Raw genomic sequence first — 15052 nt, 5'->3', positions numbered from 1 at the left:
ACCTCCCCCTGCACGCATGCGGCCACACACACACGAGCGCAGACAGAGACACTCCCCCCTCCCCCCGCCGTCGCAGACAGAGACACGCACATACACGCACGCACACACACTCACACACACGAGCGCCCCCCAAGGCCCACTTACCGCCAATCCGGTGTTCTGTCGCCTCCGCGGGGCTCTCCCTCAGGCATGGGAGCCCCGCGTCACGCACTGCTCTTCGGACCAGGAACTCCGTGGGCGCGGGCTTCGCGCACAAGACGGAAGTCCCACCCCCACGCTAGGTTTCGTTTTGGAATGCGCGCGCAGATATTGCAGTCATCTCGAAACTAAGATGGCGAAGAAACTAAAATGACAGGAAGAATGTAGATGATGCGAAAGGCCTGAAATACGGAATGGGAGGCAATGTGTAAATTGTAATGTATCGCTATTTAAATAGTAGAGGGTCTGTCCTCTGATCTGGAGGCCTGGGTCTGTGAAAATGAGATTAGTATGTCGCTGCACTCTTCCCTCGACTTAGCTTATAAGGCTACAATAGATCATGTCAGCCAATTTTTTATCTCGAAAGGTAAAAGCCACAGGAAACTGACTACACCTCCCACTTCAAAAAAACCCTGGTATACAGATCAGTGTAAGGGCAAAAGGAAAAATCTGACAAAAGCCCTGCTTTCTGGGGATCCTTTGCTAGTTAGAGCGGCCAGGAAGGAATACCTAAAAGCACTATCGCTGGCTAAACGCGAGTGGGAGGAACAGCATTGGCAGGACCTAGCCAACGCTGTGAGCAGAAGGAACCCGAACCTTTTTTGGGATTTGATTAATAGAAATAGGCAGAGGAAATTGCAACCATTAGCAGCTCACATAACCAGCCAGCAATGGTTTAATCACTTTTCATCCCTATATGGAGGTAATGATGAACTAATCAGCCCCGGGGCAACTAGTTTTGGAGCTGGGGATATCGTAGGGGTGGATGACCCCCAATTTTCGACCACTGAGGTAGTGACGGCGATTAAACATCTAACCCCAAAGAAGGCGGCCGGGCCGGATGGGATCCCTGGGGACCTGTTGATTGCAGAGCCGCAGGCTTGGGCCAAGTTAATTGCCACAATTATGAATTTGATAACTAGGGGTCACCAGGTGCCAGACTCTTGGAAGGGGGCAGAGGTGGTAACCGTTTTCAAGAAGGGGGCTAGAGATGATCCTGCGAACTATAGACCTATCAGCTTGATAGACATAATTCAGAAAGTGGTCGGCAGGGTCATCATTTCAAGGGTAGGCGATTGGATGGAGGAAGCCAGCATTCTCTCCCACCTTCAAGCTGGCTTTAGAAGGAAGGTAGGCACGATGGACCAGGTCTTTCGCTTTTTTGCCATCTATTGGAAGGCAGTTACCATCAAGAAAGGCAGTTTATACATGGCCTTCATAGATCTCAAGACGGCTTTTGACCTGGTCCCACGGGCAAAACTATGGGAGATCTTAGGTGAGATGGGATTTCCCAGTAGGCTCCTGAGTCTGATCATAAAGCTCCATGAGGGGAATTATGCGAGGGTCAGATGGGGATCCCAGGGACAGTTAACAGATAGGGTCCCTGTGAGGAGAGGAGTACGCCAGGGCTGTGTTATGGCTCCGACTCTTTTCTCCCTATTCGTGAATGGAGTGGTGGACCATCTGAATGGGGAGGAGACGGATGCCCCATCCCTGGCGGGGGAAAGAGTCCCGACTCTACTCTTCGCCGACGACACCTTATTGATCTCCAAATCCCCAGTGGGTCTGCAAAAACTCTTGAACCGGTTTAGTTCTTTTTGTACCAACAGAGGCTTAACCATCAATACCTCGAAAACTAAACTGATGGCATTTTCACCCTCTAAAAGATTTAAAAATAACTTCTTGCTTAATGGTGCGCCCCTGGAGTTGGTCAACTCATTTGATTATCTTGGTGTCCGGATAAATAGTCGAATGACATGGAAGGACCACTTGGCCAAAATGCTACTTAGTCACCAAAGAGCATCCGGGGTGACTCTGAGAGAGCTCCGTGAGTCAAGTAGCAAACCAGTCTCCCCTGCCATGGCGATTTATGAGGGCCAGATTCTCCCGGCGGCATTATATGGCTCTGAACTCTGGGGGTTTGAAAACAGATCTATCGACAGCGGAAAATAATTTCCTAAGGAAGGTGGTGGCTCTTCCTACTTCTACCCCGCTGATCCCCCTGAGATTAGATCTGGGCAGAAGATCTTTAAAGGACTTGGTAAGGTTACGCCCATTGCTCTTTTGGACTCGTTTAAGAAGAACTGAGGAGCTCGCAAAATATGCTGAAGGGTTGGACGATCTTCTTTTGCTGGACACGGGGGGAAAAATAGGATGGCTGAAGAAATTGAGAGACCTGGTTCTTAACTTGGGTCTAAGGGATGCTTGGGAGTCACAAACGCCGCCACCCAAGGAAGTGATTAAAAAGTTATATTGGGATTGGGTTCAGAGTATTGCACTGAGGGTCATGGATGGGGGCTCACTCACGGACCAATTTCTGTTAATTAAATGGGTGAAAAAACTGGAACCCTTCCTTGACCTGATAACCAAACCTTTAGATCGAGCGCTATATCTAAAATTGAGATATGGGACTCTTCCGGTGCATGACTTCACGGCGAGGTGGTCTAACTCTGGTGCCGCCCAGTATTCGTGCCCTGGATGTGCAGCACCAAAGGAATCTGTGGCCCACCTATTTTTTGCCTGCCCCGCTTACAAAGTGGCGCGTAAATTCTGGCTGAAACCTGTGTGTAGGGAATTGGGGCTGAGGTGCCATAGCCAGGCACTTCGTATACTCTCTACTGACTCTTCTTCCTCCTCCATGATTTGCGGGGTGGCAAAATTCCTGGGCAGTGCGTGGGCGACGCGCTCCCGTCTATTGAAATTGCACACGGGGGGATCGACGGTCTGATGCTTGATTCAGCTGTAGCAAATTAGTGATTGCGTGGTATTTCTTCCTTTTTATCCGTACTTTTAAAGTTTTACCGGTGATTTAAAATGTTATGTATATGTATGCTTTTATGGTGATCAATTTGCCGAATAAAGATATTTACTACTAAAAAAAAAAAAAAAAAAAAATAGCGCTTTCCGTACGCTTAGCGAGACTCAGTGTAGTATGTTCATGGATAAGGGAATTTGACGCAATGTTGGGACGACGATGCATTGTGTAGGGTATTGCAATGGGTGATGTATTGGAGGTGAGATAGGTCCAGCGTAGGGGAAAATCTGGTGTATTATGCATAGGGATGCAAGAAGCGCAGTGGTTAAAAGGCACTGTTCAGAAAAGGGAGCTCCGAAAAGGAAGTGAGTAAAACTCCGAGAAAGCGAACGTTTCACGAGAATACACCCGATTGCGACAGGAGGCTCTAGTTTTTTTTCTTCAAAACAATCGCTGTGCTTTCCCATCGCTCCTCCTACAATCGCCTTATCTCCAAGGGACTTGAAAGGGGGGGCATATATTACCTCAGTGTGTTTCCATATGTTGATCGGGCGTAGGTACCAAGGCAGGGGTGAGTGAGAGAACTAAGGTTTGAGAGACAAGAAGCCCGGCGCAAAACTGAACTCACGGGGCGTTGGGGAAGTCACACGCCCACGACAGAGTGTTGAGCTGACTAGTGGAGGTGTAGTGAGAAGCCATTGCAGGTGGGTGAATGGGGTAGGTCGGCTAAGAGGCGTAAGTAAGGGTGAGGAGCGATTTCTGGTGTAGGTCATTAAACACTCAGTGAAAGAGAACGAGAAGAATGGCGAGAGAGAGAGCTGTCTAAAGTAGTGAGTACAGAGTAGTGAGTGCAGAGTAGTGAATGCAGAGTAGTGAGTAGTGAGTGCAGAGTAGTGAGTGCAGAGTAGTGAGTGCAGAGTAGTGAGTGCAGAGTAGTGAGTGCAGAGTAGTGAGTGCAGAGTAGTGAGTGCAGAGTAGTGAGTGCAGAGTAGTGAGTAGTGAGTGCAGAGTAGTGAGTGCAGAGTAGTGAGTAGTGAGTGCAGAGTAGTGAGTGCAGAGTGAGTGTGCAGAGTGGTGAGTAGTGAGTGCAGAGTGAGTGTGCAGAGTAGTGAGTAGTGAGTGCAGAGTAGTGAATAGTGAGTGCAGAGTAGTGAGTAGTGAGTGCCGAGTAGTGAGTAGTGAGTGCAGAGTAGTGAGTGCAGAGTAGTGAGTAGTGAGTGCAGAGTAGTGAGTGCAGAGTAGTGAGTGGTGAGAACAGAGTAGTGAGTAGTGAGTGCAGAGTGGTGAGTGCAGAGTGGTGAGTGCAGAGTGGTGAGTAGTGAGTGCAGAGTGAGTGTGCAGAGTAGTGAGTAGTTAGTGCAGAGTGAGTGTGCAGAGTAGTGAGTGCAGAGTAGTGAGTAGTGAGTGCAGAGTAGTGAGTGCAGAGTAGTGAGTAGTGAGTGCAGAGTAGTGAGTAGTGAGTGCAGAGTAGTGAGTAGTGAGTGCAGAGTAGTGAGTAGTGAGTGCAGAGTAGTGAGTGCAGAGTAGTGAGTGCAGAGTAGTGAGTAGTGAGTGCAGAGTGCAGTGTAGTGAGTAGTGAGTGCAGAGTAGTGAGTGCAAAGTAGTGAGTGCAAAGTAGTGAATGCAGAGTAGTGAGTGCAGAGTAGTGAGTGCAGAGTAGTGAGTAGTGAGTGCAGAGTAGTGAGTGCAGAGTAGTGAGTGCAGAGTAGTGAGTGCAGAGTAGTGAGTGCAGAGTTGTGAGTGCAAATTAGTGAGTGCAAAGTAGTGACTGCAGAGTAGTGAGTAGTGAGTGCAGAGTAGTGAGTGCAGAGTAGTGAGTGCAGAGTAGTGAGTGCAGAGTAGTGAGTGCAGAGTAGTGAGTAGTGAGTGCAGAGTAGTGAGTAGTGAGTGCAGAGTAGTGAGTAGTGAGTGCAGAGTAGTGAGTAGTGAGTGCAGAGTAGTGAGTGCAAAGTAGTGAGTGCAGAGTAGTGAGTGCAGAGTAGTGAGTGCAGAGTAGTGAGTAGTGAGTGCAGAGTAGTGAGTGCAGAGTAGTGAGTGCAGAGTAGTGAGTGCAGAGTAGTGAGTGCAGAGTAGTGAGTGCAGAGTAGTGAGTGCAAAGTAGTGAGTGCAGAGTAGTGAGTGCAGAGTAGTGAGTGCAGAGTAGTGAGTGCAGAGTAGTGAGTGCAGAGTAGTGAGTGCAGAGTAGTGAGTGCAGAGTAGTGAGTGCAGAGTAGTGAGTGCAGAGTAGTGAGTGCAGAGTAGTGAGTAGTGAGTGCAGAGTAGTGAGTGCAGAGTAGTGAGTAGTGAGTGCAGAGTAGTGAGTGCAGAGTAGTGAGTGCAAAGTAGTGAGTGCAAAGTAGTGAGTAGTGAGTGCAGAGTAGTGAGTGCAGAGTAGTGAGTGCAGAGTAGTGAGTAGTGAGTGCAGAGTAGTGAGTAGTGAGTGCAGAGTAGTGAGTACAGAGTAGTGAGTGCAGAGTAGTGAGTGCAGAGTAGTGAGTAGTGAATGCAGAGTAGTGAGTGCAGAGTAGTGAGTAGTGAGTGCAGAGTAGTGAGTAGTGAGTGCAGAGTAGTGAGTGCAGAGTAGTGAGTGCAGAGTAGTGAGTGCAGAGTAGTGAATGCAGAGTAGTGAGTAGTGAGTGCAGAGTAGTGAGTAGTGAGTGCAGAGTAGTGAGTAGTGAGTGCAGAGTAGTGAGTGCAGAGTAGTGAGTAGTGAGTGCAGAGTAGTGAGTGCAGAGTAGTGAGTGCAGAGTAGTGAGTGCAGAATAGTGAGTGCAGAATAGTGAGTAGTGAATGCAGAGTAGTGAGTGCAAAGTAGTGAGTGCAGAGTAGTGAATGCAGAGTAGTGAGTGCAAAGTAGTGAGTGCAGAGTAGTGAATGCAGAGTAGTGAGTAGTGAGTGCAGAGTATTGAGTAGTGAGTGCAGAGTAGTGAGTGCAGAGTAGTGAGTAGTGAGTGCAGAGTAGTGAGTGCAGAGTACTGAGTGCAGAGTAGTGAGTGCAGAGTAGTGAGTGCAGAGTAGTGAGTAGTGAGTGCAGAGTAGTGAGTGCAGAGTAGTGAGTAGTGAATGCAGAGTAGTGAGTGCAGAGTAGTGAGTAGTGAGTGCAGAGTAGTGAGTGCAGAGTAGTGAGTGCCGATTAGTGAGTGCCGATTAGTGAGTGCCGAGTAGTGAGTGCCGAGTAGTGAGTGCCGAGTAGTGAGTGCAGAGTAGTGAATAGTGAATGCAGAGTAGTGATTAGTGAGTGCCGAGTAGTGAGTGCCAAGTAGTGAGTGCCAAGTAGTGAGTGCCGAGTAGTGAGTGCCGAGTAGTGAGTGCCGAGTAGTGAGTGCCGAGTAGTGAGTGCCGAGTAGTGAGTGCAGAGTAGTGAGTGCAGAGTAGTGAGTAGTGAGTGCAGAGTAGTGAGTGCAGAGTAGTGAATAGTGAGTGCAGAGTAGTGAATAGTGAGTGCAGAGTAGTGAGTAGTGAGTGCCGAGTAGTGAGTAGTGAGTGCCGAGTAGTGAGTGCAGAGTAGTGAGTGCAGAGTAGTGAGTGCAGAGTAGTGAGTGCAGAGTAGTGAGTAGTGAGTGCAGAGTAGTGAGTGCAGAGTAGTGGGTGCAGAGTAGTGGGTTGCCTCAAGTAAAGTACTCTGGTACCCAAGGATGACTAGCAAACAATATTATTCACAACGTTGCTTACTATTCAGCAACATTTGACAGTTTGCAAATCATCTTTATACAACAATTCAGAGTTTGATAACAAATTAATGTAACACATTGTAATATACAATGCCAATAGCTCAAACTTTAATGCTGCGAGACCTATTGCATTGTAAATGCTTGTTAGCCTTTTGGTAGTGCCTTTCCCTACAGTCTGCGCAGATTGCTCCATTGAGGAATGTTGTGGGTGGGCAGAAGATGGCTGAGAAACTTCCAGCTGGGCAAAAGCTGAGAACACCTTGGAATTTTTAATGAAAATATGCTGAGAAGGCTTAGTAACGCCATTCGGCGTAGGTTTGCCCGTGTAAACTGGCCGTCAGAAGGAAAGGCAGCCAGATAGGAAATATGCAGATTGTCCGTGAAACACAAAACAGCTTGATGGGAATACGTGCCGTAGAAAAAAGAATAATAGTGATTGAAGTAATGAGGAGAGTGAGGCAAATCAGCGGCTGTATAAGAAAAGTTCAGAAGAATAATACAGTTCAGCAAATGGTTGTCATCATTGGAGAGCTGAGGGAGCTTAAGGCAGTATTCATAACTGTCAAAAAAGAACAGCAGCAGCCAGGAAACGAAGCATGTCACAAGTGGTGAAAATAAGGCTCAGCATACATTAGGTGTGAGACTGTAGGCATGGGAAAGGCCGTCATATGAAGCTGCGCGCGTACCTTAAACGCAGCCCTGGCACCTCAGGAATCCAAAATGGTGGCCGCGGCCGTGTCAGAGCCGCGGCCGTAACTCTGATGGCCGAAATAGCGGGAGCGGGGGTCTTGTAAGCGCCGCAATGGAGTTCAGTGTGTGCACGCCATGTTCCGCTGTGGAGACCCGCTTATAACGAGTCAGGAGAAGGTCACGAACCGCTAGTTCCCCTCGGCGGGATCAGAGCGCCGACACCTACGCCGCCATCCGCAACAGGCGCTAAGCCACGCCCCCCGCCTGTCTCTCTTTTATGTGTTTCTGTTCTCTCCTTTGTTCTCCCCCTTCTTTATTCAGAGCACAGGTGACTGCAGATGGTTTGTGCATGTGAGAGGAGTGGCAGCTTCTGTTGTCTTTTATGTCAGAGTGCAGGAAGTTGGGGACTAATGATCATTCATTGGTACCAAGTTCTCATGCACAATGCAGTCAACGAACGGCTTCACATTTCAAACTGGCACTTTGTTGTAATGAAAAAACGTGAAGGGCAGTCTCTTTACCTTAATGTTACAAATGCAAGATTTTCCTCAGTTAAGACTGATACGGTCACAGCCTTGCTTCATCAGCACATGAGGACTGAACTCGAACTGAAGCTAGACTGTGTTGATTGGCTGCAAGAACAGCCCAGTGCCATCAGTCTTAGGCAACTCTGCTATGTTCTGCTGAGGTTTGTGAGAAAGGATCTAGTGTGCAACCTCCAGATATTTTTGAGTAGTGTCTCCTATTGGAGGCCGACATCTCGCTTTCGTACTTAAAGATGTGTAGAACTATTAAGCATTTGGCTGTGGCATTAGTTCCCCTGACAATAAATGAGATAATCTGTAGTGACCTAACTATTGGCGTCTCTCTGTGTGCTGTTTACTATGGATGGGTGAACCTGTTGGCCCATGTGGCTATGCTACTTTGATTTCGCCCTTCCTTTCTTCGCCTTGCCCCGGAAGCAACACTGTTGAACCTTTAAACTCCCACCCCCCAACCCCATCACCTAAACTATATTCATGCAGGGCAATATTCTGCTTCTGGAGGGCCAGTAGTTCTTTCAGCTAGAATTCATGTTACTGGGAGCCCCCATCGGAGGTGTACTCTAGGTATGAGACCCTTACTCCGGGTTCCTGAAGATCATTTTGTATCTTCCTGGTGCCACTTACAAAGCTCTGCTCTGATGGAACCAATGTCATCTTTCAGTCCGCAGAACAGTTGCACCAAGAGGTTATTGAGGCTTCCTCTGTTGATGCCAAACCTTAAGCCAGCTTAGTGCACTCATTACATTTGTTCTTTCGCTGCTCACCATTAAGTGAAGATGATCACCTTATACATTATTTATTAGTGTGCACCCCCATTAAACAAGGTTTCTTCATATTTTTGACTGCAGGGTACTGGTCCAGATGTGTAAAATGAAACCATATGCAGAACTATGCCCACAAATGCCATCCCTGCAACAAAAAGTCACAGAGGCTATCCAGGTAAAGTTTAAGAAGACTCAGGTCTGTGCCATGGTTTGTGATGGACCTATGCTCATTGTATGTCTGCCTTCAAGTACTACAACTCAACGCAAACTCAATGCATATTTATATAGTGAGATTGGAATTCTTTATTTATGCTGTAATATGTTCGCTAAGTATAGGTTTGAACATTAATTCTTATTTTTGGGCCAGCAATGCCTTACTACTCAATATTTTCAGAACCATTCAATTATAGTTATTGAAACTCCGGACATCCGCCGATTATGAAAAATGACTTTTTTTAATGTAATGCTAGATGGCTGTGTACTCACATTGTAATTTTAAAGGCTTTGTGTACACTTATTCTACAATACCATCATTTTCTTTATGTTTACACTGTGATACCAAAAAGCTGTGTGCCTATTCTGTTCATCAGAATTAATTGTTTTTGTGATCTGTCATACCAGACTTCTTTGTGTGTTAAATCATTATAATGTGAGCTTACAGTGCGACACCCTTAAATATTTGTGTGTTTATGCTTTGTTTAGCGGCCATACCTCCAGACTCTCAGAAACAAAGCATTTTTTTCAAAATTAAATGAATGCGGAAATTAAATGAAAACAGAGGATCATTTCCCTTTTGGTCATAGACATACTGCTTTTGATGGATATTTCTAACTGCAGAATTCCCACCTTAAGAATATTGCAAGGCACTAGACTGGATGTGGAGAATCTTTTCAGCAATGCTCACAGGTGCCAATAGGTGTCCACGTGTGGCTCCTCGTTGCTTCCTTTCCTCTCCAGAAGTTACAGAATTAGTCCACTTTTTAAAAAAAAATTAATATCTTTATTTTTATTTGCTTTTAAACATTGACACATGTGAACAGTAAAATCATGAGTGCACGAGACTAAGTGATCGACAGATACTGACAGTTCGTGTGAATGAGTCCACCGGTGTGAATGAGTCCACTTTTAAGCATTGCCCTGTGTGCGGGCGTCAGTTCCTTTCTTTCCACGATCTTCGATGCAGATCTGGCTCTTCATTCCCAACCTTATCAGTTTTTTGACCACTTTAAAAAAATTACAAACAGATAGCCTGGGATGATGTTTCCCCTAAAAACAACTGGATTCAAGTGCGCCATGACTGCAGAAAGTTGATACCATTTCTGGACCTACCCAACGTGTGTCTTTGTTGCTTGGCCTCTGGTTACGACTCAGAATGCACCTGAAGGCTATGCTGGAGAGCACTCTACATCAACAAACAAAACTAGTGGTAGAAACATAGATCCCATTCCCACTTCTAGACACCAGGCCATTAACAATCCCTTTAAAAAATTAACTCCAATGCGGATTCCCGTTCCTGCTCAAAGTCTTCTGGTAAGTCGAAGTTAAAGATATACAATAAGCGCAAGGATAAACCCCATCTTACGACAATCTAAGGGTCATACCCCTCAAGCATCTTCTGACTATAATTGGGCCCTGAAAGGGGTCCTATTGTGCCCCTAATTCCCCAAGCCTTTTAATGACCCTCAGCAAATTGCTGACTTCAAGTAGGCCATGCCGCAGCTTTTTCAGACACTTCCGGCTCCCTCTAGTCCCATTGAGATGCAAGTGTCTCCAGTTGGACTTTTACTGCCAGGTCCTCCCTCTGCACAACTGACTGTGGGAATCGAGCACTTGTCCATTCTGCTGCTGGTTCATTCTTCCATGCTAGCCCCAGGACCACACCAGTTCTTTACGATCCGGCATGAATTCTTACTCCAGCAGCCCAGGCCCTGATCTCAATGCCAATATTGGACCCTGAGTCATCATCAACTTGCTCCAGGCTTAGGTCGATCTATGCAACCATAATCCTCCACCTCTGTTATGACGCCAGTACTATCAGAGGCTGGAAGCCTTATTTAGATCCGACTATTACATGGCTTAATGTGTGCAAAAGGTTGTCCATGACACTGATTATGACAAGGAAATGGAGGACCTGCTCTTTCCTCACTATGCTAATTAAGACTCACTGTACTAGAGTTATAAATTGCCCATGAGCTAGTTACTTCACAAGAGACTGAGCTAGACTCACCACCTGTGTAACGAACAGCAGAAAGTGCCTCTTTCTCAGTAATTGTGCAAAGGGCAAACTTGTTAAATGAGAGCCTTCAAGCTGATCTGACGACTTCTGAGCCACTATTGGTATTTAGTGAGGCTCTTGCAGTGTTATGGGCACTTGGTCCAAACCATTCTCTGGCCCTCCGATCAGCCTACCTGTTGCCAGGCACACAGGCCAGTCCTCGGTGATACTGATTTTCTGACAAGGCTCTCTAGGCCTGAATGACTGCAGGTACAGACAGCTACGAATAAAGTCACCCCTAATGATTTCCAGACCAGTTTTCTGGACAGAGAGTGGAAAGGTATTGATGTCGTCTTAATGAGATGGTGCTCTTCGTCAATTTGGCCTTAAGATTCTTGAACACAGTATGCCTTCTTAGCAGATACACCAACGTTTTATGGAATATAGAAAGCAAAATCTTGCCAGCCACCCCAGAAGACCTAGGACTTTGCTGGCTAAAATGATATTTGGTTGCCAGAACTGGGCAAAGTATGTCTTGCATGCTGGTTAGGACACCACGGACTGTGTGGGTAGAGCTATTGGCTCCAGTGAAGTATTTCAATAGCAAGTCGGGATGCGGTTAACGGAATTTTCAGGGAATCTCCAAACATCCTTTATGGACTTGCCTTTTCGGGTTCTAGATTGTTTGGTGAGAATGCAGATTCGACACGCTAACTACTTAAGGACAGGTGTGCCTCAACACAGCCTTTGGGCCTCTTGTCACATGCCAAGCAGTTCCATCAAGAGTATACGAAGTTTAGGGTGTTTTTCCAGGGGCTACCCAACAAGCAACACCAGCCATCCCAACCTGTGCAGGAGCACCAGGCCAATTCCTGAGACAGCTCTCCTCTACCGCTTCCTCTCAGGCAGCAGCAGTTGTCAAGCGTATTTACCTTGCTCTCACAGGTCCATGCTCAGCCGGTAGGATACAACGTTTCCTTCCCAGGTTGAGAACCCTCATTTCGAACAGATGGGTCATGCAACTAATTCTAAGGGCCCAAGCCCTGCTTTCATTTTCTCCCTGCCCCTTTTTCCGTCCACATCAGAGCAACTGGCAGCAGACCATTCCAACAGCGTGCTGCAAGAAGTCAACCGTCTGCTGGCCAAGAGTGTCCTTGAGCGGGTGTCTGCATCAGAGAGAGAAGGGTACTGCTTATTTTTTTACTTTCACACAAAAAGTATGAAGGCCTAAGGCCTATGCTGGAACGCTGTCCACTGAATGCCTTTCTGTGCAAAGGATCATTCAGGAGGCTTACCCTGGCTCAGATTCCTTCTGCTCTGGACATAGGAAATAGGATGGTGTCCCTGGACTTGCAGGATGTGTATTTTCATATCTCCATTCTGCAATCCCACGGGCATTATCTGTGGCTCACATTTGAGTTGCAACTCTTCCAATTTGCTATGCTCCCATTTGGTCTTACCATGACCACTTGGGTTTTCACAAAAGTTATGGCAATGGTTACTGCTCACATTCGGAGGTTGGGGGTGCATTTGTTTCAATCACTAGCTGCTCAAGACAGACTTGTCGCATTCCATCATAGACCTCCTTCAGACGACAGACATTGTCCTGACAACTTGGAGATTTTCCATCGATGACCTGAAGTCCTGGCTGTACCCCACAAGTAGAATTCCCTTCAAGGGGGGCTGTCCTGAACACAGTGTTATCCTTTCCACCACCGCTGCAAGTCCGAGACATTCAGGATATGATCCCAATGTTTCGTGCTTAATTCTGGGTCTTGTTGAGGAGGTCTCTGAGGCTTCTTGGACACCTAGCATTGTCGATCTGTCACATGGCTAGGTGAGACGGGGGAAGAAACACTGCCATTTTACATGTACACGTTTCTTAAGTTGTCTTTTCTACGCAGTGACTTTCGGCACACATTTTCTTGTGTGACAGTGCAGGATTAGTTTATCTGAAACCACATTGCTTACAATTGCTCCTTGTAAGTACACTATCGCGACACCTTGAACAATCTAGTTCAAGGCCTGAACACACATTGTGCTAATGTTTTTTGTTACTAGGCCATGAGGCGACATGGCTATCCCAAAGAAAATAAACAATGTTGGCCCAGCTTAAGCCTCGACACGGAAGCATGGATGATGTTATTATAAATACACATGCATTTCCGTGCTCAAATTAGAGGAGCACTCTGCTGTCATTGCGAGGTCATTACTGTGTCTGAGTCTCTGCCCAGCTGATTCCTGTTTACCCTACATGAGGAGGGATGTCCAACTTGTGACCAAGACTGGGACCTACATATCTTGCCTTCAGGTAATGGGGAGTTAGGTCATCTGGTAGGGAATTCTTGGCAGAACATCCGTCCTAGGCAACTAGGTTAGGGAGCGCATAGTAGGAGTACACTATACCCAGTACTTATATGCCAGCATATATACTCACAGTTTTAGCACAATAGTGGAATCATTTACCCTTTTCACTGTTCTTATATTGCTAATCACTTTTATCTCCTGTCTATAAATCATTGCAGCGCATTGTACAAGAAAATCACAATAATTCAATAAATATTGAAAACACCCCTTTGTGTATTTCTTGTGTACCTTTCTGAGTGACCATGAGTGACTGAGGGAAAGGTTCAAGATCTGTTACCATAATTCCTTGGGGAGTCAGGGTTGTCCTGTTCTGAGGTTGCCCAAACCATTTGTTACCTTACTAGGGTCAGGGGTACTTATAGTGGCATTGTGAGCTAGCATATCTATAGGCCAACATATCCTGGGGTCGGTGCATACAATCAGTCTGGCACAATCACAACATTTATATTGTCCAACAAACTAACAGTTCCTATTGAGAAATTGGAAACCGTATGACAGATCCACCTTGTCCTGAGTGTCAGATTGCTTATGCAGGCCCTGCAGTGGAACCTCTGGTTTGTTAGCCCTTTCTATATTCACTTGATCAATCCTCTCTAGTTAAATTATCTGTTATGCTGCTTTGTATCAAATGTCTGACATTTTCGCCGATCAGTTTGTCATTCCTCAGTGATAATTTAACTTGGAGTTGACTTTTTTATCTGCAGGCCTGTTGAGCCAGTGCTCAGCTGCTCACTCTGATGGCTGACCCTTAAATCAGCCTTCCTATTTGCCATAACCACTGCACCGAATGAGTGAACCTCAGGTGCTACTGGTGCAACTGCCCTATACAAACTTCTTTCCAGACTAGTTATTACTGAGGTCTCGGGCAGTGTTCTTGCCAGAATTGTGGTACTTTTTCATTACTGTGCCAACATTCGTTGCTCAACCTCATCATTTGAAGGAGGAGGAGAGGCTCCATCGGATCGACAATAAAAGAGCTTTCCAATTGACCTTCAAGGGACCATTGTGTGGATGACTAGTTTTTTAAAGGGATTTCTGGAGCAAAGAAAGTGCAGAAAAGGACCATGACAAAATGTTTTGTTCACTCTATTAAAATTTGCTGACCAAGAAGCAACCTTGTGAATGCCTGCGGCCTCATCCCGCCAAGGCCATTAAGATGGAATTGGCAAGGGGGAGGATACCAGTTCTGGGCATCTCCCAGAGCCATATGGGCATTGGTTCACAAGTTCTCGAAACACTACTGCCTTGACTGCCAGGCCCAACAGGAGGGCCTTTTTGCTTTCTCGGTCATGCAAGACATTGTGGTTGGTGTTCATTCCCAACAAACTAACAGTTCCTATTGAGAAATTGGAAACTGTATGACCGATCCACCTTTAGAAGGTACTGTTGTTGTATCTATTCTTAACATGAAGAATCTGAAGTTAGACATATCCATCAAAAGGACAAGTTACTAACCTTTGGTAACGCTCTTTATGGTGGATACTTTATCTAACAGCCGCCTTCTCACCGACCTTCCACCTCTCTGTTCAATTGTGTGGACTCCTGGACATCATATAGAGGTTCCAAGTTAAAATTTGGAACACTGTATGCCGCAGTTCTTTGTAGTGCTCTGAGCCTGGGAAAGCAGAAGGAGACAGATGAAGACACAGGGCATAATGGAGACACCCTGGAGGCACATAGTGCCATCAGTCAACACACAGAAGCATTGCTGCTAGAAATATCAGAATCTAGTTTGGCACATGGGGATATTCTTAACAGGAAGAAAACACAGTTAGAAAGAATATCCACTAGAAAGAGCATGCCCGAAGGTAAGTTCCTTTTTGGTTTTAGTAAAGCAAAATAACAATCAACATTACCCCAAATCGTAT

At 46.2% G+C, this 15052-nt stretch overlaps 1 protein-coding gene across 4 annotated transcripts in view; it reads left to right on the top strand.

Moving 5' to 3' along the window:
• Positions 1-15052, top strand: part of UNC13D (unc-13 homolog D) — an 880699-nt gene that overhangs the window by 460866 nt on the left and 404781 nt on the right. For all 4 annotated transcript variants that reach the window (XM_078654550.1, XM_078654552.1, XM_078654549.1 and 1 more), the window contains exon 16: positions 8687-8777. In XM_078654550.1, the coding sequence (XP_078510676.1) occupies positions 8687-8777 (91 nt within the window). The remainder of the gene's footprint in view (positions 1-8686; positions 8778-15052) is intronic.

The sequence above is a fragment of the Lissotriton helveticus genome, chromosome 7 (assembly GCF_964261635.1).
Source record: "Lissotriton helveticus chromosome 7, aLisHel1.1, whole genome shotgun sequence".
NCBI lineage: Eukaryota > Metazoa > Chordata > Amphibia > Caudata > Salamandridae > Lissotriton > Lissotriton helveticus.
Note: the sequence above shows the minus strand (reverse complement) of the source record. Positions and strands in the feature narration are given on the sequence as shown.